Genomic DNA, 25,653 nt, shown 5'->3' with positions numbered 1-25,653 from the left:
GCGCCCGACCGTTTCGCTCGGAAGAGTGGAACTGCAAATGCGGCCCACAAGGCCGGGTGCCAGGAGACTCCCCTTGGGACTCATCTGTCGGATAGGGCGTAGCCCGGCAACCGACCAAGGATAGCACTCACCGGGGGCCTCAAGGCTGCCGGCCCACGCCCGGGGGCTACTGTCGTACCAGTGGCCCACGGGGTTCCACTGATACGGAACGCGTGGGTCACGAGTGACAAACCCCCGCAAGTTGGCCTCCTGGGAACGATAGGCCCGGGAAGCCCGCCCCAAGGAGACGGCCGTTGGTAAAGACAAAGACAAGGGCCGAAACAGAAGAAACGTCCGCTTCGGTGGGTACCCGGGAACTCTGGTCTCGGGAAGTGGAAGAAACGCCACGGCAACTGGCCGGGTGCGCTAGCCGGGAAGGGGCTCGCCAGCAACCCGCGCTCGGGCATGCAGGCGGGGCCCGCAGAACAGTGAAGACAGGACGAGACAGCGGACACAGTGCATTTAATGCACCGACAGGAGTCACATCGGCATGGCTAGTCTTGCTCAGCAAGGCTAGGGCGTCTACCCTATATTACATTTTTTCTACCGTGTACAGTGAACTAGGAGCTGCATGGCGCCCAGCATGGATCAACCGTAGTGTACTTCCTGTGGCGATGATACGCGTATGGGAGATGTGTTGTGCTGCATGCACCGGCACCTGTGATATTCCCTTGTCTATAAAAGGAGGACCAATGCCACCGGTCAAAGGGTTCTGTTCTGTTCTAGTCCTATGGAGAATCATAGTCAGTGGTGGCAAGGAGTATCACTCTTGTATGCAGCAAACTCTCTAAGAAGAGCAAGTAGCTCCCCGGGAACCCCCCGGGGCACTCTGTAAAATACACACGTATTCGTGAATACAACTCCAAACAGAAAGTAGGGTGTTACACCTTCGGGTGGCCCGAACCTGCGTAAATTCACGCGTCGACACTTCCTGTCTTTTGTCACGCCGGCGATCGCCGGAGCAATCGCCTCGCCCTCCACCAAACCAAAAAGGGGGTGCTCGGCATCCCCAGTGCCGGAGATCCGTGCTCCGACACTGTGTATGATCAATAAAGTAGATGATGTTACTCCATCCAGTCGGAATTACTTGTCGAAATATTACATGTATCTAGACGTTTTTTACAAATGGATACATCCGTATTTGGGCAAATTTGAGACAAGTAATACCGGTCGGAGGGAGTAGCTAGTTCAGAGATTAATTCTTTCTCTTGTATTTTGTTGTTTGAAACGATGTAACAACTTGTATGGGTTGAGTTACTAGGAAGAATTGCTGCATTGTTTCGTTTGCTCTGGGAAGCATATGTAGCTCCTTGAGAATTACATAATTATGTCATACTTCCTCCGTTCCTAAATGTAAAAAGTCCTAGCTTTGTGATAAATCAAACTTCTCAACAAGTTTATAAAAAAATCTACTAACTATTACGACTTGAAATTAGTTTTATTAAATCTGTCATAATATATATTTTCATAATTTCATAGAATAATTGTTTCATATTCTAGATGTTGATACAGTTTTCTATAAACTTGGTCAAACTAGAACTTCTTACATTTAGGAACGGAGGTAGTACCTCATAGCCACAGGCTATTTTGTTCCTAGTTGTGGGTTTAGCTCATGGAAGGTGGGAATGGCTTATTCTTCTGGTACAAATTTCCTCGCTGTTATATTTTAGCTCTGTGCAAGAGCTGATAGTCCAGAATGATTGCAATCGAAATTAAATACAGAAAAACTGGTGTACAAACTGTATATTTCCAGAAAATGTAGAACAAAGAAAGAAAGAAAAAGACCTGTAACAAATTGTGTACATGTCTAGCGTGCACGCAGATTTCCTATGCCATCTGGAGAATTAGTATTTAATAATGAGATTTTTTATAGTACTCAGAACGTTTCATAATTTTTGTCTCCAATTTGTCCAAAAATGGATGTATTTATTTCTAAAAAGTGTCTAAATATTTGTAAGATTTCGACCGAATTATGGAACTAAAGAAATACCTCGTAATAAATATGAACCGTCCGTACGAATAGATCTAACGGTGCAAATTGTTTTTTTAGTAACATCAACGACCCCAGATAGTGCAAGTCTCAGTTTTCAGGCAGAGGTCTAAATCAGTAGCACTACTATGGTAATTCAGTACCTGGCGCTAGGCTATTCTTTATTTCTTTTCTATCTACTGGCACTGCCTGCCGCGGCGGAATCCCTGCATCTTTATTCGATTCCGTAACCATGGTCCAGTCTTCCCGTTCGTCAATCTTCATGCATGCCTCGGCGCTACGCGGCGTGCTGGCTGCCCGTGCCGAGCCGTGGTGGCCGTGAGTACGTGCGGGACCGTGTGTGCGGAGTGACGTGGGTGGCGTGCCGAATGCCCAGCACTCTTGAACGTCACTAATCATGCGCTGCGTGTCTATCTGAGAGTAGGAACAGCAGCATGCGGAGGAGTGGATGTCCAAGGTGCAGCACTAGCTGAAGGGGGCGGAAGTCTCAGCATATTCCACAAGTCCTGACTTGGTTGCCATTGGAAGAACAAGTGTTCTTTTGTTTCTGGAGCTTGATTGCAGCGAGGACAAGCATCAACAGTGATGATATGCTTCTTTGAGGAGGTTTCTTCGTGTATTTAGGCCATTATGGTAGAGAAGCCAGCCAAATATTTTAACTTTAACCGGAACATGGCAACGTCAAATTGCTACCGCACTGGATCATGGTGGCCGGAGGACAGCAGCTGGTAGGCACGTCGTGTGGAGAAGGTCTCCCCGGTGATTAGCATTCTCGAGTCGTCGGTCCTATGTAGGCTGAAGTCCTGCAAGAGAGAACAAAGCTTGGCGAGCTCATCTTCCGCACCCGCCGTTAGTCTGTTCCACAAGCTCAAATTCAGCCCATTATATATTATAGCATTAACACGAGAAAAGGACAGAGTGCAGTGAGAAAAAAGTGATGGGAAGCCGACCGAAAGAGGTTCTGGTAACAACCACCTATCTAACCAGAAAAAACAAGATTTCCCATTTCCTATAGTAACGGTGGTGATTTGGCGAAGAAGTGGTAGATGATGTGCAATGATGTTTTTGAGGTATGTCAGTGGTGTAGTGATAGCTTCTAGCTCCTGCAAAGCACCTAGTTGTAACCAAGATTTCCAAGGCAGATTTTCCCCATGCAAGTATTTGTATGCAAATTTTAAAAGCAAACAAGAGTTTGAAGCTGCAAGTTTTTGACGCCAAGACCACCTAAATTTTTTGGTTTTGAAAGTGAGTCCCAAACAACCAAACATTGTGAACCGTTACATGTGTCGTCTTGCGTCCAGAAAAAGGCACGACGTTTTTTATCAAGCTGTTCTGTTGAAACTAGGTTGAAATCGAAAGCGGAAATGCAGTATGTTGGCAAGCTGTATAGAACGGCCGAGACAAGAGTTAGCCTTCCACCTTTGGATAATAGTTTGGCACGCCAGCCTGCTAAGTATGCGCTGCACTTGTCAATTAAAGGAGCCAAGTCAGCGCTGTGAATTTTGTGCTTGGACCGCGAGTCCTTGCACTTGTTTGGTACTCGAACGGTTGAACCTTTGGTAGCCCGCAGGAGCTGTTGGTTGGGCAGCTCGGTACTAGTAGTTGCACCGTGCTCTTTTGTTTGCCGACAGTGCAGTTCGTACTGGTTGTGATTCGGTGATCTGGGGATCGCGACTTCGTTGTTTGTACAGTCAGCAGTGCCTCAACTTTCTCATGGATCCATAGAATATCGTAGCTGACATGTGGGACCCCACACTACTTTGGTACATGGAACTCGAGTATGTTCGATCCAGATAATTTCAGTAGAGTTGAATGATAAAAGTTGATATTACCTTCCACTTGTTCAATGTCAATACCACTCCAAGCATTCCGGTGCTAGGGTCCAGGGCCCGGGCCCCGGGGAGACGTTTGGGCAGCACGATACACATCAAAACCATGGATTACAATAATACAGAGCAGATTGTCTAAAAATGGTACCAGATGGCTGCGCAATGTTAGCCTTCCTTTTGGCGGTAACACCAAGACCCCATTGTACAGATAGTCTAGAACTAGAATGATAGATTTACAGGATAAAGTTGCTGGTTCTTCGACAGTTGAGCATCAATAAACATCTCCTTGGAAAGCATTCACCGCGAAGAGTCAACTGCAGACAAGTTAAATTGATCAGATCTAATAACAAGGTTGCTCAAGAAAGTAAAAGGACATGACACATTTTCTGTTTCCTCAACAAATCATGAAATTTACCATTAACAATTCTGGTAGTATCTGAATGGACAAAGTAACATTCTCCTTCCACTCCACAATACAACGTATATAGATTTTTCTCATTTGTTCCACAATACACCTCATTTTTCTCTTGGTACCCGCACCCGGTCAATAACTACTCACATCCATTTATTATTAACCCAATATGAGTGGTCAGTCACAGGAAACGAGATCTGCGTTGGTCCAAGTGCACAAATCTATACAAGTTGTATTGTGGAATGGAGGGAGTATATAATTCTACAACATTAACAATTTACCATTACTACCGTAAATAGTTATGGACGCAGGAGTTGTACTTTGGTGATAAAAATGCAAGTCAGCATAGACATGTTATTAACTTATTATTTGTATGAGCAACACACGTGTGACGTGTTACTAATATCCCTAATGTAAGTTCAAGTAACCAGACAACTGTGTGCAGCAGGTTCAAAAGCATACTAGCATCAAACATCCTGACAACGTTACTACTGCATCTATTCAAGTGCACCACTCAGAACTAGAGGTGCAGATTACAATACAAACCATTAGTTTACTACTAGTATTTCACAGCAAACAAACAGATAATGTTTATACACTAATGACCAAAAGACATGTTGGTAACTCATATAAATACCAGTTTAATTAATTATAACATAACTTATTGGAGACAAAAGCTCACAGATTTCACAAAATACCACCGAGCAACCTTGTTGGAGACAAAGCTCACACTAGCCGCAGCCACGGGAAGATCACCGCAAGCGGTGATGCCACGACGGCTAACTACATGGAGAACGTCCCAATTCTTGACAGGGTATGATGCACAAACAATTGCTTCTTTTTGCTAACCCATCCTGATTAGAGTTTTGTATCTCGTAGCTCTAATACAGCAGTTTGCACAGTAAAAATTCATCGATTAAGTGCTAATCCGTTATGATCAAACCTCTGAATCGGCCCCATCCTGATTAGAGTTTTGTATCCCGTAGCTCTAATACAGCAGTTTGCACAGTAAAAAGTCATAGATTAAGTGCTAATCCATTATGATCAAACCTCTGAATCGGCTAAGGGAAGAACAATAGCGGGACTAATTAGGATTCCTAGCAAGCTACAGAAAATTAGAACATCATGAAACCAGTAATTCAGATATGTAGCTAAGGTGAATTGAATCAAAAGAAGGTTGTACAGATCACTACACCAAAGGGCAGGGGACATCAGCAACAGGGTATTTGCAGCGGGACGGCCTGACGAATTAAGCAGGCTCTCATCATCGTGCGTGTGACAGCATGGCATCCACTAATTCATGCCAAGCTTTCACCATCTCCAGGAGCAACATGGACGACAGATGTGGCGAAGGTTCACGTTGCGGAGACTACAAACCATCCATCTCAAGCCTTAATATGAACCCTGGGAAGTTCATGAGAATAGACAGCTTATCGAGAACACACCACCTATCGTTTGTGATTCTATTGATTATAATCTGGGATATGTGGTTATAAAGATCTAACGGTCGTCTTCTGTTAGTGTGGACCCACCAGATTAAAGGCTAGATGTTTCTTTTTGGTGAGAATTTCTAACTCATATTTTTCCTGGTTAGCCAGTCATGTACTTTTACTATATAATATATTTTGTTTAGTGTTTACTTTCATAATCTTCTCCTACAAGAGTTGAACCATCAGTTTAACTGTTATCGATATTTATGAGCAGTTCTATTTTGACAACTATTACTATAAGCACGGTACTTTATTTGCATATAATTTTCTCGATCAACAATGCCACCTGGATTGAAGTGCCAATGCACACCATTTACATGTTCTGTGTACTCTAGCCTGCTGAGGACAAGGTACCACTGAAGAGAACTATATTATTGAACACCTTCAAGATAGATATCTGTTTTATTCTTGATTTGTTCTGTTGTGCATTAGGTTTTCAAATAAGACAGACATGAATAGCCAGCAGAAGTCAAAGAACTTCTGGAAGGCAATAATCAAATTCACAACGGCAAATCCCGTCGAAACTTCTCGTGGGAGCATCTGGTTGCCAATATGCACATATTCAACAGGGGCAAGATTAATAAAATCAAAACAAGTTGCTCCTTGCGTATTTACCTATTTGGTGCTACAATAATTTCATCTCCATGTGGCACTTTATCATCTGCATGACCATCTGAATTAGCAACTGCAGAAGACAGAGAAAACCAATCATAGTTAAGATAGCACTAACATGGAAGATGATATGTCTGATAGAAATAGGTAAATACCATCTATGTCTGCACGTAACCAATCTTGCGCACAGACCAATCCCTCGACTGTTGAAGGGTCCATTGTACTAAGATACTCATTTAGCATCCGGGCTTCACTGTCTAATGGGATGATGGATACAGGGATAGCTAGAATATCACGGGCCATTTGAGAAAGGACAGGATACTTTGCAGCAAAGGACTTCCACCATCCCAGGATGTCAAAATTGTCTTGATTCCCTTCTTTTTGACGATAGACAGCTTCCTCAAGATACATGTCCAAGTCAGACTTTAAGGATTGGCCTGATGATGACTCCTGAATATACTGATCAAGTCCCCGCCGGGCATCTGATAATGTAATGCGAGAGAAGGTCTTAGAATCATTCCCATTGTTGTACACAGAGCTCATGCAAGAACCACTGTTTCCAGAGTAGAAGACAGCAGCTGGATTCTTCAATGAATTGGCTGAATGTTCATACTCATTGCACAGACTGGTGAAGGTTTGCTTTATGGCTTCTATTGTCGCTTTTGCTGTAAATTGGTCGTTCCCGTAAATCAGCTGGAAAAAGTACTCAATCGACTTCATCTTGTACCGAGGATCCAGTATGGATGCAAATGCCATTACTGGCCTTGTAAGATCCCAGTACCCCTCAAATTTTTTCAGCATTCGGCCAGCCACTTGTGCAACAAGAGGAGAAGGACTGTTGCGCCAGGTGTTCAATAGAACATGGATCTCACACATGTCATTAAAATAGAGGTTTGCGGTTGGGTTTTCTACTGGAAACTTCTCCATTGTATTATTGAGTGCATCCAGGATTTCAGTGAGGGCCTTCACATCAGCCCACTCCTTAGGAGTCAAGAAAGCAGCATAATGTGCTTCCTGTTCTGCAAGGCGCAGAAGCACATCATGATAGTAGCATGCAGAATCAAACATTAAGAAAGTGGATGGCCAGTTGTTAGGAGAATCAAGAACCAACAGTTTTTGGTCAATCTGCAGCAGCTTTGCGATACCCAGAAACTTTTGAAGCCTTTCTTGTGAAAATTTGACATTCTGAATCATCTCGCGGACTCTATTAATTATGTCAGATGTTTGTTCCAAGCTTTCTTCGACTGTTTGATTTAGAATATGTGCACAAGAGCGCACGTGGAACAAATTCCCGTTTAACAGGAGAAGTCTCCTAGGCTGCATAACTCTGATAAGCTCTGTGGCAACAATGTCAGCAGAGGTGCAGTTGTCTAGTACAATGGCAGCTAGCTTCCTGTCAATGCCCCACTCTTGCAACTTTTCCACAATGAGATTGGCAATCTGATTAGCTGTAAAATGTTCCTCAACATGCACAAAGTTGAGAATTTTCTTCCTAAGTTTCCACTCATCACTGGCATGATCAATGTAGTGGCAGGTCAAACACAAGTAGTCCATCTGTGCACTCGACCGCCACATATCAACTGAGATGCTAACCCGACAAGGTGTTTTGAGGAGCACATCCTGCAGCTTAAGCCTCTCACTTTCATAAATTGCCATGCTATCAGCTCTCACTACCTCATATGACACCATGCTAAACTGTGGCTGGAGGTTCTTCACGAACCTTTGGAACCCTAGATCATCCACTATTGAAAATCGGTAGCCATGCTGGACAATCATACGGGCGAGATCCTGTCGGCTGAGTTCTTGATCAAAGTGTGTGCTATCATTGTCATGGTCCTCGCCAGAGGCATGCCCATCACCGGGACGCCCATCAGTGGAGGTTTTGTTTTGGAGAATACGGCGTACAATGAGCTTTCGACGCTTGCCAGCACGGCGTGTCGAGGTGGTGTTGCAGATTGCGAGGTGGTTGCGTAGGTGTGTGGTGCCTGACCTGCTGGTCGCTGTGAGCTGCTTCTTGCAGTGGTTACAGATAGCAACACAGTTGCCGTCAGCACGGTGCTCCTTAGTGAAGTCCTTCCAAACTGCAGAGCGCAACTTGCGAGCCCGCGGATTGTGCACCGCGGGCACAGGCACCACTGTAGTGCTCACTGTGCCAGCAATCGGAATTTCCATCGTTGCCTGTTCCATCATGCTGTCCCGTATGAGGTCAAACACTGCAGCAGATCATGTAACAGTCAATACTAAACCAATAAGCAGAAGTAAATGGCTATAGGTGTTTCTCTCTTGTGCAGAAACAAAAAGGTCAAAAGACTCGGTACACTCCCCTGACGAACTGGAAACCATGATGGCCTTCCATGTAGCGGTCCGACTAAATTTCGCCATGTTCGCTTCCAACATACTGGCTACCCATACGCTAAGTAAACACTCGCACTACAGAACGCCTCTGGCACCACACAGATCCGGCTAAAATTTCGCGAAATGCTGGGAACTGCTTAAACGAAACATAAACGAAGTCCCTTCACTAAATCCCCCTCACCTACCCCGCCCGAAAACCCAATCCCCGAAATCACGACACAGTCAGCCGCAACAAGCAAGCGATCTCGGGAATCCAGGGAACTAATGGAAAGCTAGAGGGTTTCCTAGTCCGACCCCCACCAAGCTCGAGCCCCAGGAATTGGGCAGGAAATATCCCCCGGGCAGCGGCTTCATCTAGGGTTTAATGCTCGGGTAGGTGGACCCGATAAGAGTGAGGAGGCAGAGAGGTAGAGAACGGAGGATAGGGGAGTGACCTCGTCGGAGAAGGCCGGCGGCGAGCGGCGGCGGCGGGTCGCGGGGAGGGGACCCGCAACCCGATCCGGTGAGGGCTTAGCAGATCGGAGCCGGGGCCGGGGAGGCGTGGGTTGCGAGTCGAGACCCATTTCGGTCGGGCAGGGTGGCGGTTTTGTCGCGGTGGTGGGTTTCGGGTCTGCGCCTGCGCGATGGACGGCCGCGATGACACCCCGAGCGCCAGCTTACCGGTTCTGTGTGGTTTGGAGAGTGGGTGGGTGCTGGGTGGAGTGTGGACTTGGGTTAACCTCGAAACGTAGCACGCGGGACAGACTCGGTGACGCGGGCTCCGGTCGCACGCACCGCATTGGGGCACAACGGACCCGCCACAGCTAGGATTGATGCGGTCCGTCCGATATCGTTAACGGTCGTCGTACGGCTCCCGTAGAAGGCGTTCGGATGCTACGTTTTCTACCCAAGCACACAAAATTCAGATAATGGTTCGAGACACCAACTGTGCATAATATTTTATAAAGGTAACAATACCCTTAAAACTCATAATTATGGGTTTTATGATCAACTATATGTTACAACAAGTAGAAATAAGTAAAAAGGAATGTGAAGAGCTCAAATTTTCGAATACATAGGATAGGTGACGTAACCTTGCAACCCAACCATCTATACATACTTCTCAGAAGAAACTGAGATTTGTGAAATTTAGCTTGAGATCCACTGCACCTACTGCGAAGACAACACCCATACTTGATCATTTGAAAATGCTATAATTTCAAACAAACGGGAACTGAACACATAGAAGTGTGAAAGAGTATTGAAGATGCTCTGGTATCAAAGAGGCAAACCAAAATTACAAAGAAGCTCAATATCTTTGAAATATAACTTCTTTATTTTACGAATAATAAAATTGAATAACATACTAACGGAGAGTAAACATTACACATAAAAAAAACATTACCAAGCATGCTTGCACAAAAGAAAGGACAGACAAGAAGAAGACCTCATTGAAGATCATCAACCTGGTCAGCTTTTTGAACAATAGCACAAGAGCTACTACCGAAGGGATCAAGTACGGAGAGAACATCATAGCAAGCAAAGTTATCACAAGTAAGATCAGATCTAAATTCAAATCGAGCATCTCGAGAAGCCCTACTATCCAGACGTAGGCGCTTGTGTTGATCAGCTCTCCATTTGTCGGTGCAATTGTCATGGACACCGAATTTCATTAACTCAAGCACTTTAGCATTCAAAACAAAGAACTTGACGAAGTTCGCATCCGTCTGCTTGCCCTCGTAACACTGAGCTCAAGGCATTTGATAGGATCTTGCGGGTTATAATCATGTCCATCATTCTTCGAATACATCCGCAGAGATGACATGATGTACAACCTCATCAAGCAAGGCAAGCATTTCAGCAAGACGATGACTACATCAAGACTAGGTCCAGGTGCCTTGAGAACCAAAACCCTCACGTTGCGCATATTTTCATCCAAGTCACGCACTTTGTTACAGAATGCGAGTGAATTGAAGATCTCCACTTTGTGTGCCTTAGGTAGCTAGACGACCAGCGGGGTATGTTCAGATTCAGAAGAGCCATGATATGTGATCAATCTTTCTAGACGAGGGGCATTCTCGATGACTATTTCATGGTAATCCGTGTAGTCATTCTCTATGATCCTAAGACTCGATGAGTTCACCAACACTCGCTTGGTGTCACATCCATCAGATCCAACATGGAACCCATAGTTAAGACGCAGGCTCTCGAGGACAGGGCAGCCGACGAGCATGACTTGGTGTGTGTCCAGGGGCGGAGGCAGGGACCAGGCCAGCCCTGGCCCTGGCCCCCCCTTGATTTCGAATTTCTACTTGGATTCCTGCATAATTTTGCGATTTACCCGTATGAGCTTCATATTTTTATGTTTTGGCCCCCCTCGTAAATAATTCCTTCTATTCTACCCCTTCCTGTATTTTTTTCCTGCCTCCACCACTGTATGTGTCGGCCGAAACGGCAACCCCTTTCAGAACGAGTTTTTTCAGGTGCGGGAAAGCAAGCTTATTGAGTGTGTTATCCGGAAAGCTGCAGAAGCCAAAGGTGGCAGTCCGAACGGTCGACGCGAAGCGGAACACAGACAACGGAAGTGGCAGCGGAAACCGAGGATCTTCTTCGTCGTGGTAGATGATTTCGATTTCCTCAAGGTTATTAAGGGCGGGGGACGTGAGCCAGCCGTCGACCTTATCTTGGATGTAGTTGAAGTAGTTGTGGCAGAGGGACAGGCGGCGGGCGCAGCCCCGGTGCTTGGATAGGATCTTGGAACCGACGGCGTTAAGCTGGCGCTCGTTCTCGCGGAGGCCGTTGTAGTCGAAGGTACGCCGGTACCGGTAGGATCGGAGCGGTGGCAGCTCCAGCGGATGAATCATGTCATTGTCGTCAAGGTTGAGCGGGGACGAGCGCCACAGGTGGCGCTAGCGGCTGGAAAGGACGGTGGTGCGCGCGCTGTCGTCGGTCGGGAGGAGGGAGATGACGGTGCCAAGGATCTCGTCCGGGAGGAGGCCGATCAAATCGATCTCATCCGGTTCCGGCGTGATGGCCCGTAGCGTGCTAGAGTTTCGGGGAAAGCGCGGCCCTGGCGCAGTTGTTTTAGCGGAGGGCGTTGATCGGTTGGAACGTATCACGTCAATTTTGTCCAGAGTTTTGGCGGCACATGTTTTGTCAGTTTTTCCCGAGATTTCTGGCAACGGCAGCAAGTACGTATTTGCAGCCAGTTTGTTTTGGCAGTAAATCAAACAATAGCTAAATTTCAGGCATGACCGATATTTTGGCCTCCTTAGCTTAGGGACTAAACAAACGCATTGGATACGAAATTCAAATAAGAACAAGATTTCCTGACTCGTTCTATATAATTTTGCCGGTTACAAAAATTATTTTCCTGTAAAATGTCTTCCTGTTTTATGAAACAACGTTCTTATATAATAATAACGCCCTAATAATAAATATGTTACTTCCTTTGGCCGGAATTACTTGTCGACATACTAGGACGTGTACAATGGGATGACGTTAGCCTTCTTTTAGCGATAGCATATAGGATAAAATCTGACGTGGAACAGAGATAAACGAAGAAAAGGCACAAGTGCTCTCTTAATTAAGAGATGATCTCTTCACGTGAATGATAAGTCAAAGATAAGGCAATTTTTCCGTTGTATTAGATTTCACTTTTTCTTAACATTTATTTAGTTAATTTTATTCATGTAAGCATTAATTTTAAGATAAAACACTAAGAGATAACACATTGTACAACATGTTTTGTTGTCTTTTCTAAATGACGTGAAACGCCTAAGATAAGTCAGTCTTATCAACCATTGTACATGCCATTACATGTATCTAGACGTTTTTTTACACATAGATACATCCATATTTGAACAAATTTGAGACAAGTAATACCGGTCGGAGAGAGTAGCACTATTCATGTCATCAAACGATACAGCTTCTTATATGCAACTGAATGTGTCGTATAAATAAAACTCCCTCCGTTCTGGTATAAGGGACCCCAACACGTTCCTAGGTTGAAGATCTAACTAACGTAACATGATTATTATATACAAAAATTATACCATTAGAAAATAAAACATTATAAGTTTCTAACCATATAATTTTTGTGATATAAAACTTATGTTACACTAGTTAGATCTTAAACCTAGAAATGCATGAGCACCCATATCATGAGGACCCATATACCAGAACAGAGGTAGTAGTAGAGTATGCTCAAGTAAATACTAAGATTACCGGACACATGAGCTTCCAAACTTCGTTCACATCAACGGGTCATCCAGAACGTAACTCCTGCAATCCGAATAATCCCTCAAATATCACATTAACACGCAGTGACCGAAGTTCGCATGTAGAGCGTCAAAATTGTAGACGCCAACCACTTCACCTAAGATCTATCAGTTGCCACCAGTTTGAATATAGCTATCACAAACAGACAACACGATGGGGGGATATTTCAACAAAAGATATGTTTGAACGAAATAAAGAACTGGACAGCAATAGATACAGTGTTACTACATTGGAACGCACATTAAAGCGTCTCGAGTAACATTGCTCTAATCTTTGCCTTCAGCTCATTTGGAACCTCAGTTGCTGCCTGAGATGATTGAGCACTGTCACTAGGGGGCTTCTCTGATCCATACTTGTGATCCGATGTGTTCTGGGAGGCTTCAACACCGCCCTGAGTTTCCTCAATGTGGTCTTGGCTATCCTTGTGTTTCCTTTTGGAACTGGAGCGATGGTTCCTCCTGTGCCTATGCGAACTCCTGTACTCATCATCTTCAGCGTACTTGTGATCATCCCTATGCTGACGCCTTGACTTGGAACTGCTACGCTCTCGCTCATCTTCTGAAGAGCTATGACTCTGCCTATGATACTTGTCCTCCCTATCCCTGGAGTGCTGCCTGTACTTATGTTTGTGCACATCCTTGCTATATCTTCTTGAATGCTCTGAACGATGTCTCTTCCTTGTATGTTTGTTTCTTTCCTCATCCAAATCATCCTTCTCATCGGATTCTGGGTGATGTTTCCTATACTTGCGCGCCCTGCTCTGCTCATCATCAGAGTCTATCTCCTGCATTGTCAGATTTGAACCTTCACGCTCGAAAGGCACAGAGCCACCTTCACGTTCCTTAGCCAAAGGTTGTGAATCAGGTCTAGGAAGGTCCAAATCAGTAGGAGAGGCCTTTGCAGATTCATTTGTTGGATCACTTGTTGCCACCAAATCGGTGTTGTTGCCTCCAGTCTTGATAATTGCAGTAAACATCTTTGCACGCCGAAGCCTCTCAGCCTTCAGCTTCTGCTCATTGGTCATGGAAGCTTCAGAAGAATCCGCCTCTTTAGAGGCGGCAACAGCAACAGCTTTTGCGATTGTCTTTGCAATCCAATCATCATCAATAATTCCAATACCTTCCTTGTTTAGCTGACCACTACGGACAGAAATGCCTGCCTCACTACTCGAAGCAGATTTGGACACTGCACATGGGTCCTGTATACTGGTGTGCCAATTGTCAGCCATGAATTTTACTGTGCTAGGTTGAGGATTGGAAGGGGCCAGTCCACGGGTAGCCGCCATAACAATAGCAGCAGCTTCATCTGCAGTGACCTTCCGAGGAGGTTCCTTCTTGACCTCACCAATGAGCATTTGAAACTTCGCATTCCCCTGTTTGTCACAAAGCTGCTTCTCCGATGGTTCCGCAGAGCTTCTATCAGAAGAACTTAAGTACCTGCTAGCACTTTCCCATCGTTTTCCCTTACTTATTTCCCTCCCATGACCACAGTCTCTGCGGTCTGAAGAACTTCTGTCTTTGAGCTCCAAAGAAGATCTTCTGTCTTTGCGCTCCAAAGAAGATATTCTGTCTTTGCGCTCCAAAGAAGATCTTCTGTCTTTCCGCTCCAAAGATGATCTTCTGTCTTTCCGCTCCAAAGAACCACCACAGTTGTTGGACTGCAGAAAAAATTCAGACAACACAGGAAACCGTGGTTACAACTTGCATCGATGAGATGGCCACAATATCCCCCCAAACAAATAATCTTATATCTTGGAAGTTTAGAAACAACATATTCTGTAAAATAGCAAGAAAACCTTTGCATCAATACGAGTCTATACCCAACGGTAGAAAACATAGTGACATCATAAAGTTAAACAGCACACTACTGTCGCACTGCCTCGAAATATCCGAGGAAAAATTAAGTGCATCAGCGATTTATTCTGTCCACATATGAACTTACCTGAAGTTCAGAGATCAAGTGCAAGACATCACATGCACTTAAGAACAAAAGTAAGGAAGTTTGGGATAAGCGGGTCGTCACCATTTAAGATGAATATTCATTAAAACTACATGGTATACATTCGAAAGAGACAATATAAAAGATAATGCAAAAATAAACAATGAAACCAGAGAAACTTGTAATTTACAAAAAACATCTCTGTCAAAATAAAGTACATGGATAGGAAAAAAAACTTTCCAAAATAACTAGAAAAGCATGGGATCAACAAATCCTATTACACAATTAAACAAAAAATATTGTAATGACTGGAAATTTCGTCAAAAGAAAGAGAAAAGAAGTACGTTGTGCATCAGGGATTCATACTGTCCACATAGGAACTTACCTGAAGTTCAGAGATCAAGTGTAAGACATCATGTGCACTTAGAGAGAAAAAGGTGGACAATTTGGGCATGAAACGTAAGCAACACAGGTACATAATTAATAGGACTATTCATGATTTAAAATTATTTTGTACTCGAGAATGAAAGAGAATGCAGGTGCTGGGAAAAAGGGGAGTGCTCCAGAAAAAACATTAAGAAAACAAATAAGAGGCCTTTGAATAAATAGTAAGCTAGTAACCACATCAGTTAGAATATTAATTCAAGGAATAATATTCCATTACAACATTGTTGCTACTTAACTTTAAGTGAACATGTCCAATAGAGCTCACTATGATTTATGCAAAACATGAATGATGAAATCATAAAACAACCATTAATAAAGAAATTGAAGGCGTGAATAGATGATAAATTTTTTAGTAAAATAAAACATCAGAAGAAACCGGGTAAAGGCAGAGATTATAAATCGCAAAGGTTTGCACAATAGAACTCTCTGACTCCAGTATAAAGAAGTCTTGACTTGACTTCTACCAAAAAGATAAAGGAGCCAATTATGCAAATCTTACAATGTTAAAGCATAGCACAAGTATGATTCAAGTTACCTCTTGAGTTTCCTGGAGAGTCTTGAGATAGTACGAATGATATGGATTAGACGATAGAAGAAATGGAAACCTCCCAGTTGTCCTGTCTTGCTCAATTAGTTTTTCTTCAAACTCCTTCCCGTTCCTGAGAATAAACTCGACTATTTTCTCCATTGTGCGCCTCAAAACGGATGGTGGTTCCAGGATCACTTCTTTTGTGTCAGACACACCTGATTTAGAGTTCTCGGACTTGGCAGGAGTGGCTAACGTCTTAATGGCTTCTTTAACGTTTCCCCGTTGAGCAGCAACAATGCTGTTTCCAGTAATTGTTGGGTTCTTCTTGGTAAAAATAGGTTTATCCTTAACTGCAGTGGCAGCTTCTTCTGTTACTGCCTGACCTTTTCTCACTTCTTCATTGTTGAATGCAGAGCCTTGGCTTTGCTCGTGCAAAACAACGTCATTACCTGGATCCATGCCTTTTGAGCTAGCTGGAATCACACCTTCATCCTCATCTCCAGACTCGTAGACGGCACCAAGCAATGATAAAGCTCCACTTGATGGGACGGCATGCTCAGCCTCATTGGTAACCGTTTTGTTGCCTTTACTGGTGCCAGCATCTGAGCCATCTTTCAACAGCTGAGGATGATCAACAATGTACCGAAAGTAGCTGTGGAGATGATGGTCAGGCATCAAGAATCCAAATGTTGGATTGCTTCCCTGCTTCACCCTTAACACAATCTCTGATTGACCCCCATTCTTGCTGACAAATAAAGCAGTTCTTGCAATTATCTGATGCACCTTCTCAGAGGGAGGCTGCAAATTAAGAAGTATGGAAATAAGAATGACTCAGTAATGGCTGGGAACATAAAAGGTGTAACCATATGATTTTAACACAATTCAATTAACATAGAGCTGGTACAGCATAAAACTTATGAACAGATATCCCATTGCAGTATTCTTTTCTATGTACCATTTACATCATTCTAATCCCACCTGCCTATTCCTTACGTCAAGATAGATCGTAAGGAAACAATGTGCATCACTAGTAGGAACTTCATCTCTGCTCCAACCATCTGAAACAGACATTTAATCCTTAGAAGAACATATGCACCTTTGACAATTATTGCTGGATCAACTGGAGAAGATCAATACAAATGTATGAAGTGAACAAAATTTGGCATATTAAATACAAGCTGAGGGGATAGTTAGACTTTGTATGCTCACCAGCTTATTCAACAAGCTTTCTGGCACAGGAAAAGATGGTCGATAATATGAGGTCAAGTTATTTGGATCATCTGAACCAGCAGGACCGCCATATGAGAAATGGACAGCATTATAATCACCATGCCCAGTATCTGTCTCATTTCCTGCATACACAAAAGACACCCTCTTGAGTATACAACAATCAACAAAACAGACCTACATTGAGTGGAGAAGAAAAGTGCAGATTTAAAGATACAACACGGGAGAAATAGAAGAATGCCCCTTACTTGAACGGATTAAAGTAAAGGTGCTCGTCAAATAAAATCAAGTGCCTCTCCTGCAAACTTGAAAAAGAACATGGTGGAAAAGTATATCTCAACTAGCACCACTACCTTTGCCACATTTGGTAGGGTTATTACTCCCATTAGGTAGAAATGCAACTTTCAACTGCCGTTGCTAATTTATGTGGTAGAAAACACATCTACTATAAGAACCCAGCAAATACAAACTAAACTTTCGTTTGGTACAACCAAAATAGCAAGAAATCACCAAGCTATCTTAAGTTCTTAGCATTCCAGACATTTCTGCACATGGATCTCAACATCATAGCTTAAAACTTATACTCCAACTAGATTTTAAGCCACTCTAACTTGAACTCATACAATCATACAGACCAACTCTCTATCACATCCTAAACCGGTAGTAAATGCAAACCTTCGGAAACCCATATATGTTCAGCTTATACAAAGTGGGAGAGTTCTAGGCGTGTGATCTCAAGCCACTCTTAGACACAGCAGAGCTAACAGCGTCCAATTACATAAAAAAAAAATTGGAAAATGGTGCGCAGTTGATGGTTACAGAGAGTAGCGTCACGTATACAATAACGACAATGTATAAGGAGGTTCAAAAGTTAAGAAATATTTACTTGAGGGAGACGAACCTCTGGTGCCATCGTCTCCTTCGTCGTCGGCCGGCAGGTCGAGGAAGCGCTCACGGTCAAGCTCGGCCTCGGAGACGCCGTCGGGGGAGCGGACGGAGAGGAGAGCCGCGGAGTAGGAGCGGTTTGGACGAGGGGGGACGCGATCAAGGAGGTGGCGAACGTCGTGGCGGTCGAGGAGGAGATCGGTCGCACCGGCGGCAGACCAGGGGACGAGAGAACCGCCGGAGTTGACAACCTCCGCCGCCGCATCGTCGTCGAAGAGCAACGCGTGTCGCCCTACTATCTCCAGATCCATGGGTGAGGCTTGGGTCTGCCTATGACCTATGTCTTCTTCTCCGCTTCGACTCGGTGCAGCGAGGCGGCGCGGCCGTACGGAGGAGCTAGATGGAGAGCAATCCTGCTAGGGTTTCTATGGAAAGGCGAGGAAGCGTAAAAAGCGAGAGGAACCAGTTTGCCTCGTTGCAAAGTGCCCCTCGTTGCTTTCATAAAATAAATAATTATCCTTCTGCAGTGGAACCAGCTACGGGCCAGTCCTTGGTCGGTCCTTGGTCCTTGGTTGTACAGCAAATCGTAGTCAAAAGAGTACAGATTGCACACAACCATGGTGCTACCTTTTCCCATAAACATAATGTCTAGTAAAAAAAATGTCTTTCACTAGAGAAAAAAACTGCTCTGGTGTCACACATCCGTTGGGGCGACATGGGAGGCGGTTCCCACACAAATTGATGTTTTTCACTAAAGAAAAACACCTCACTGTGATCCCAGCTCACCAAACACAACCGGTTGTTTCTTGGTCACGACTAGTTAAAACGAAAATTCCATTAAAGAGCGTTTGCACGTGGTAGGACCTCCTCAGGGAATATAAGATTTTCATGAGGTTGATTCTGAGCAAGCTAAGTTGTCTCCCTCACCCACCTCATCCCCTCACCGCTGTCGAAGATAGCTGACAGCCAAGCCTGCCAAGCCGTCAAGGATGGTGACAGCAAGGCTCTTTGTTGTTGGTTCGTGGTGGCGTAGCGGCGGATGAACATAAGCGCTTGGGCGGCTCGGATCTTACCTTGTTTGCGTGTGCGGTGGCAGTGGTCAGAGCTCGGCTCATCATCCTTTGCAAATACGTGTCAGCGCAGCGATCATGCTGGATCTAGCGTCGAGGGCTTGCGCGGTGGTGTCGTAATGGATGGATCCTCTCCCGAGCGCGCTCAATGGTGGCGGCAAGATGCTTGGGCATGTGTCATGGTAGGTTGGACGCACCTTGACCTCTGTACGCAGAGCGCTCGGTGTGGGGACCGACGGTTTTGCCTCTAGGTTGAAGTGCTTCTACGATGATCTTGTGGTCCGGTGGTTGTTTGTCTCATTGATCTAACTATTCCCTGGACGTGTGTCGTTTTCCTACTTAGGGGTGTTGCTAAAGAGCAAGCTTCACACCCCTACCTTGGGCAATTGGTTCGAGTGTTTGTCTAATCCCTTCTCTAGGGTTCGGTTGTATTGATGTGCGATGCTTTGGACGGAAGTCTTCGGTCAACAGGGGTCGATGCCGGCGACGAGTTTCCCTCCTTAGATGTTTTGCCGAAGAGCTAGTGTCCCCTTCTCTAGTCAATAGTCGTGCTTGGTGGTTTAGGTTGTCTGCTTGTGTTGTTTGGTTGCGGCTTCAAGAGGACAAGGCTATTGTTATCCGTTGGGTGTCACCAGCTTCGTGGAAACCCTCGCTTCAGGTTTTGCACGGTTGTCCTCCAACCCACGGTGCTCTTATATTGGTCTTCATCCTAGATTTTCTTAACGAATTGTGGGAGCTCCCGGTTCGTCCCAAAAAAAAAACTCTCTGGAGCACGCACAAAAGTTTCTCTGGCTAATTCTGTTTTTTTTGTAAGAACCCTTGCATTATCTATACCAATATATTAAATTAGAGTTGGTGGTCATGATACGGATGTCGCAGTAGGTCTTTTCATCAAAATTACGAGGGATATGCCACTCCCGCACGAGAAAAAAAATGTTTCGCTTAGCTGTTGTCAATCCCTGCAAAAAGAAGCCTCTCACATCCGAGGCCTCCGCGGCACCCCCGTGGCAGCGTCTCTTCCAGTTGCGTTGACAAGCTCCCCGTGGCACAACACCGGGCCCCCAACAGCGACAATGACCAGCAAGCTCACGAGCACGCCCACCCCCGCCGTGTAACCGATGGGCCCAGCCCGCCATACCCGCCAGCGCCGGCGCTCGGCCACTGCGGGTCGCTGTCGTCGTCGTCGTTCACTCCGGTTCCTCCTCTTGCGTCGTCTCCCTCTATTGATCGTGGCGGTACCACAACAGGGAAGCCACCCGAACCTCACTCCGGCGAGTCATCGGACCCCTACCCTGCTTCCCACCTGCGGCACCGCCATGACGACGATGTCTACTCCGCCACCACCTCCGTGGACGACGCCAACTGCGCCACCGCCTCCCTGTCGGAAGACGCCGCCGCCGACCTCCATCGTCGTACCGTGCGGCCTCGAAACCAGGGGCGCCCACCATCACCGTCACTTCGGCGCCACCTTCTCCTCCCTCTATCGCTGGCGAGCAGCAGCTAGCAGAGCCGCAGCTACCATTGTTTCTCCTGAACGGAAGGAACTCTCGTGCCCTCCTACCTGGGCCATGCAGCCCACTGCCTACCAAAACCCTAAAGGACTTAGGCCACTCCCTCCCTCATTTGGGCCTAAGCCAAACCAGCCCACAAACCCCCCAAGCCTTTTCTTTTTTTTTGAAAATTATTAAACTTCTCAACCATTGGCCCACATCATGTATTTTATTGTTCGTAGCAACGCAGGGGCGGAAAATTATCTCCTCAATGTTGCAATCTGTTAAAGTTTAACTTCAGTGTGAGATCCTACATAGCGGAGCATTTCAGTCAAATACTTTTTTGACTGGATGGTGTTATATAAATTTCGGAAAGAATGCATTGTTGTCTTCTTAGGAAGTAGATATACCTTGAGTGTATCATTTCATTTTGTTGTTCCGTAGCAACGCACGGGGACATTCTGCTAGTATTAATAACAAGTAGGTCTAAAGGACCCACATATTACATCCCGACGTACAATATGGCCATTAAAGAGTAAGAAATTTACAATCAAGTCCAACAACATGTGTCTAGCTCCCAGGCAGAGCCACAACATGCGTCCTAAGCACCGTGCCGGGAAAACACGTGTCCCGGCTTCTCCCCTACCACCGACCAGGGTGAACTTCGCCGACGACGAGAGATCACAACTGACCGCCACCAGCAAGTAGGATCTCCACTGGAACTGACTGCCTCTGTAGAACACGGAGGAAAGTTGAGTTGTCGATGCAGTAAAATCTGGAGGAACCCCAACATCAACAACCTCAAGGCAACGAACACAACAGCCCCTAGAACGAGCAGCATCCACCAAACGGAGATCGATGCAAAGCCATCTTCCTCGAGCCCAAGAAGATTTGCCCCAAGACCGCCTGTCGGGCCTCCGATCTAGAGGTTGAGAGGGGCAATAATCCTCCCAAGAACGGATCCAATAGCAGAGGCCAGCCCCATCCCAGCGCATGACATGGAAAGAGAAAGCATCGCTGGAGTAGGGAAGAGAGGAGGCTACAAATTTCACCAAAATTCCATGCCTCCCCCTGATCTGACCCGCATGAACTCCAAGGTAGAGTTAATAACGAAGCTTGAACGTGATCTCCAGAAGATGATTGATCTACAGATCTGGCGCCTGTGAAGATCAAGAGAAAAGATGCAACCAAATCTGGGTGGAGGCAGTTATTTAGGGACGGATCAAAAGAAAGAAATGAAACCGGGGACATCATTACCAGAGATTCCGACAATGAGATCCACGGCAAGAAAACTTCTTCGGAAAAAGCACCGGCAGGGCCTCAACTCCGGCGACCAAGATCCACAGAAGCTAGCCTCTAAGGCAACTAAGATAATATACATAACAAGGGAGAGCACTGGCCGGGCTTCCCCTCCCCCTCCTCTTCAGCTGCATGGAGAGGAGGGGGAGGGGAGGCGGCGGCAAGAGAGCCAGGAGCTGTAGCAGGAGGGGGCAGGAAGAGAACGAGAGGAGGGGAAAAAGGCTGGAGAGGAGGGGGGAGGGGAGGGGGCGGCAAGAGAGCCCGGAGCTGTAGCGGGAGGAGGCAGGAAGAGAACGAGAGGGAAAAGGGGGCTCTCTGGCTAATTCTATTGCAATTTCCATATGTCGAGGCATCGGGCCAAATTTCTAAACTGAAATGTGCGGCCCAATGAAAATGCCTCCCCTGCACGTGTGCTTGCCTGCGGCAAAACACACATGGCATTGGGCTGTAGAGGCAAGAGGCCCACATAAGGCACGAACGCGCAATAATGCAGCGCACTACACACAGACAGGACCCGATAACGACGTGCATTTCCACACTCGCCTCCGGCACCAACCTCCTCAGCACGCAAGTGCCGACGCAGACACTGACAGGAGGACCCACCGAATCGGCGTCGCCGGCACGCACGCTCGCCACGATCGTTGCGAATAACTGACAGGTGTGGCCACGGTGCGACCCAAAAAATTTGGACCCACGTGTCACGGAGGAAGAGTGAACCCCGCTTCCAGATATTTCCGTGCCTCTCGAGTCTCTAACGCATCACGCGCGATTTACAGAGAGGACTGGAGGAGAAAGAAGCCTCTCCTTTTCAAGAGTCTTTCCCCATCCTTCCCCACACCACCGCCGCCCCCATCACGTACAGAAACCACGCTCCCAAAAGCCAAAACCCACCAGTTCCCTATGGAGAACGGCGACGAAACCCTCGCTTCCCCTACCGCCGCCGCCGCCGCCGCCGCCGAGAAGACAGCGTCCAACGGAGACGTTGCGGGAGAGGAGGTCACCGTCACCGACGCGGTCCACCCCGCCAAGTCCTACGCCGCTGTCGCCGCCGAGAAGACCGCGCCCAGCGGAGGCGACGCGAGAGAGGAGGTCACCGTCACCGACGCCGTCCACCCACCCAAGTCCTACGCCGCCGTCGCCGCCAACGCCGAGATCGAGGACCTCCGCGCCACCAAGCTCGAGCTCGAGGAGCAGCTCTCCAACGCCAACCAGGAGAACAAGACCCTTGCCGCGGAGGCCTACCGCCTCGAAGGGATCTTCTCCCAGGCCCGGGAGGACGCTGCGACCGCCCAGCACGCTGCCGCCACTACCGAGGGGGAGGTGGCCTCGCTCCGCGCGGAGGTCGAGCGCCTCCAGGCCCTCCTCGAAGGCAAGAAACTTGAGCGTGAGGTGGATGAGCGCCAGCGCGAGGAATTCGCGGCCGAGGTGGAGGGCGTTCGTCAGGCGAAGCTCAAGCTCGAGAAGGAGATCGAGGCCCTGAAGGCTTCTGCCGCTGCCGCCAATGTGGAGGAGAGGGAGATTGCTCCGGCAGCTGGAGTCCCGAAGGAAGAGGGGATCGCGTGGCAGGGGATGGCAGCGGCCGCGGCCGCTGGCGCCGCCGCCACGGCTGCCTTCGTGCTGATCTATCTTCGCCTCAAGAGGTAATCTGGTGCTCTGCTGCGCAGGAAGTTTTGCTCTGCTGCTACAGCCTATGGGAGGATGAGTCTGTCGTGGTGATGCTCGTAATACCGAAGTGAGAGTAATATGACTTCTTATGAGTTAGTTGCTTAATAGCCTACCGAATCATAGAGATCTGGAGATTGGTTATGTTTCAACGCTGTCTTCGTTTATCATGCTACGCACTTCTGGTGATGAATGTGTAGACACTTCGTATGATGCTCAACTGAGCAACGCTCTATGCTTGTTATGTTATCGTTATTGGCTTACTGCTTCGGTTCCCACCTTTATGTCTGTTACGTTGTTGATGGTTTGTGGTTTGCATTAAGTGAGTTCAACAGTTTGACATGTCATGACTGATTGTTGTGCTATTTGGCTGCGCTCTCATGGCATTTGCTGCTGCTTGTTGGATGTAGTACTTGTGGTTGTGGAATCTGGTTATAGTTCTAGATTTATAGTATTTGTTCAATCATATGAAACTATAGCTTGATGATTTACATTGGGTGCCATGGTATGCATGATTTTTATTCTTTTACACATGAGCTATGGGTATGTCTTGTATGCTTCTTTGGATGGTTTAGCTACTTTCTAGAGCATGATGGTTTGTGAAATCAGAACTCCGTTTTCCAAAATGATGGCTTAGCTACTTTCTAGTAGTGCTTTAGTGTTTTTTTCGTGGTGCTTGTTGTGGTTTTTTGTGTTGCCTCATGGAGGTTAGTAGCAGATAAATTTGTTCTCCTTTAATTTGGAGATTGACATATGTTTGGAAAAACTGTTTTCTCCTTGTGATTGATACTTATCCTTTCATATGCCTTTCATACCCTGAAATGACATGCCCTCATGTGACTGGTGTTGTCATTGCTTCTTTATGACTGTCACATTGATCCCTGAGGCTGTGAGGCATATTGGTGGTTGTGGCTTATGACAATGGAGATTATGGTTTTATGTATGTATCACTGATTTAGTAAGTGTATATTTAAGGCTTAGGTTAGTTTAGTGATGCATAAATCTGTAAATGTGTTATACTGTGAGAGACGATTGGTCCGTTTCTGCTGATACTTTTTGGTTACATATAGATTCATTTCTTATTACTCCCTTTGTTCCAAAATATAAATTTTGTAGACCGTCAAACCAACATCTACACTGCTGAATCAAGATCACTACATCCATCATGTCATGAATATGTTCTCATAGTGTATTGATTTAGTATAGTAGATGTTGATATCTTTTGTTATAAGCTTGGTAAAACTTTAGAAAGTTTGTCAGTCAACACAATCTATGCACCTTAAATTTATACTCCCTCCATCCCATAATAAGTGACTCAAATTTGCCCAAATATGGATGTATCTATATCCAAAAAATGTCTAGATACATGTAATATTTTGTCACTTAATATGGGACGGAGGGAGTACAAAATATCAGCCGATTATACTATTTTGGTCTTTCTGAGTGTCTAGTTATCATAGTGCCTATCACGATCCATTATCGTCTCCTTGATTGACCAAATGGCAGTTAACATTGTTGAATTCGTCCTACAGTGTGTTGCCATTGTAGAGAACAGGGTTCTGTCACTGGTTGACCTTATTATGTATCAGGGACTAGCGCTTAGGAGCAAAGTTCTCAATACTTTACGTAACTGATTCAGATTTATAGATTTTAAAGGGCTGGGTCCATAGTCTTTTGGTTTGTGCTACTGCCTTCACAGGGTTCCCTAGGTTGTCTTCTGTCCATAAAAAGGCCACCAGATGCTAGTCCCTGGTTGGTCTCATTTATTTATTTGTTACTAATGAAACTGACAACTCTTATTAAGCTTGTCAAATACTATCTGTTGCGATGTGTTGCTCTGGCTAGTTTTCCTGTTTGGTGGGAGGCTATTTATTTTGATATCTAGTCATCCGAATTGTCAGTCAAAGAGTATCTAATGTATTGTAGGCTGTTAAAAAATTTCTGTTGCAATTTGTTTTATCATATTCTTAAAAAAATGTGTTTATCATATCTTATCTGTCAGTATGAGGTGCCCATCCTCCTAGAACTAAATTAATTTCTTGTGAGGTACCCATCCTGTTGCAATTTGCGATGTAGTGGGAGATTATGTGAAAGATTTCTCAAATCTTGTTATGACTTA

General features: G+C 45.7%; 3 protein-coding genes and 2 non-coding genes across 11 annotated transcripts; 1 reads left to right on the top strand and 4 right to left on the bottom strand.

Annotated features, from left to right (window-relative positions):
• Nucleotides 1-3,832: 3,832 nt before the first annotated feature.
• LOC104582851 (zinc finger BED domain-containing protein RICESLEEPER 2) lies at nt 3,833-9,319 on the bottom strand. 2 transcript variants are annotated; one of them, XM_010233895.3, is made up of 4 exons: nt 9,162-9,319; nt 6,528-8,585; nt 6,376-6,445; nt 3,833-4,172 (listed from the first exon to the last, which is right to left on the bottom strand). In XM_010233895.3, the coding sequence occupies exons 2-4, from the start codon at nt 8,560-8,562 to the stop codon at nt 4,169-4,171; spliced, it is 2,109 nt and encodes a 702-aa protein (XP_010232197.1). In that variant the 5' UTR covers nt 8,563-8,585; nt 9,162-9,319; the 3' UTR covers nt 3,833-4,168. The 2 variants fall into 2 exon arrangements, with proteins under 2 accessions (XP_010232197.1, XP_024315219.1); XM_024459451.1 differs by lacking the exon at nt 9,162-9,319 and having other exon boundaries at nt 6,528-9,043.
• Nucleotides 9,320-12,984: 3,665 nt separating this feature from the next.
• On the bottom strand, nt 12,985-18,483 carry LOC100831732. 6 transcript variants are annotated; one of them, XM_010233893.3, is made up of 5 exons: nt 17,377-17,997; nt 17,111-17,253; nt 16,880-17,021; nt 15,908-16,699; nt 12,985-14,644 (listed from the first exon to the last, which is right to left on the bottom strand). In XM_010233893.3, the coding sequence occupies exons 3-5, from the start codon at nt 16,970-16,972 to the stop codon at nt 13,229-13,231; spliced, it is 2,301 nt and encodes a 766-aa protein (XP_010232195.1). In that variant the 5' UTR covers nt 16,973-17,021; nt 17,111-17,253; nt 17,377-17,997; the 3' UTR covers nt 12,985-13,228. The 6 variants fall into 6 exon arrangements, with proteins under 6 accessions (XP_010232195.1, XP_010232192.1, XP_010232193.1 ...); XM_010233890.3 differs by lacking the exons at nt 16,880-17,021; nt 17,377-17,997 and adding an exon at nt 18,015-18,483; XM_010233891.3 differs by lacking the exons at nt 16,880-17,021; nt 17,377-17,997 and adding an exon at nt 18,030-18,483.
• On the bottom strand, nt 14,892-14,955 carry LOC112271203. The gene has a single exon (XR_002964197.1). It is a non-coding gene; the product is annotated as a small nucleolar RNA snoR101 (small nucleolar RNA).
• LOC112271204 lies at nt 15,274-15,337 on the bottom strand. Its single transcript, XR_002964198.1, has one exon. It is a non-coding gene; the product is annotated as a small nucleolar RNA snoR101 (small nucleolar RNA).
• A 4,170-nt stretch (nt 18,484-22,653) lies between the features above and the next one.
• Nucleotides 22,654-23,856, top strand: LOC100831432. Its single transcript, XM_003569577.4, has one exon. The coding sequence runs from the start codon at nt 22,773-22,775 to the stop codon at nt 23,514-23,516; it is 744 nt and encodes a 247-aa protein (XP_003569625.1). The 5' UTR covers nt 22,654-22,772; the 3' UTR covers nt 23,517-23,856.
• The last annotated feature ends 1,797 nt before the right edge of the window (nt 23,857-25,653 follow it).

This window comes from Brachypodium distachyon, chromosome 2 (genome assembly GCF_000005505.3).
Source record: "Brachypodium distachyon strain Bd21 chromosome 2, Brachypodium_distachyon_v3.0, whole genome shotgun sequence".
In the NCBI taxonomy this organism is placed as follows: Eukaryota; Viridiplantae; Streptophyta; class Magnoliopsida; order Poales; family Poaceae; genus Brachypodium; species Brachypodium distachyon.
Note: the sequence above shows the minus strand (reverse complement) of the source record. Positions and strands in the feature narration are given on the sequence as shown.

Excerpts from the sequence above, each read along its gene's own strand:
- LOC104582851 (XM_010233895.3), bottom strand. The coding sequence starts at position 8,562 with ATGATGGAACAGGCAACGATGGAAATTCCGATTGCTGGCACAGTGAGC. Across the intron at positions 6,446-6,527 it reads GTTACGTGCAGACATAGATG|TTGCTAATTCAGATGGTCAT; the intron begins GTATTTACCTAT and ends TGTCTTCTGCAG.
- LOC100831732 (XM_010233890.3), bottom strand. The coding sequence starts at position 18,324 with ATGGATCTGGAGATAGTAGGGCGACACGCGTTGCTCTTCGACGACGAT. Across the intron at positions 17,254-18,014 it reads CAGAGGTTCGTCTCCCTCAA|GAAATGAGACAGATACTGGG; the intron begins GTAAATATTTCT and ends TTGTGTATGCAG. Across the intron at positions 14,645-15,907 it reads CTCTCCAGGAAACTCAAGAG|TCCAACAACTGTGGTGGTTC; the intron begins GTAACTTGAATC and ends TTTTTTCTGCAG.
- LOC100831432 (XM_003569577.4), top strand. The coding sequence starts at position 22,773 with ATGGAGAACGGCGACGAAACCCTCGCTTCCCCTACCGCCGCCGCCGCC.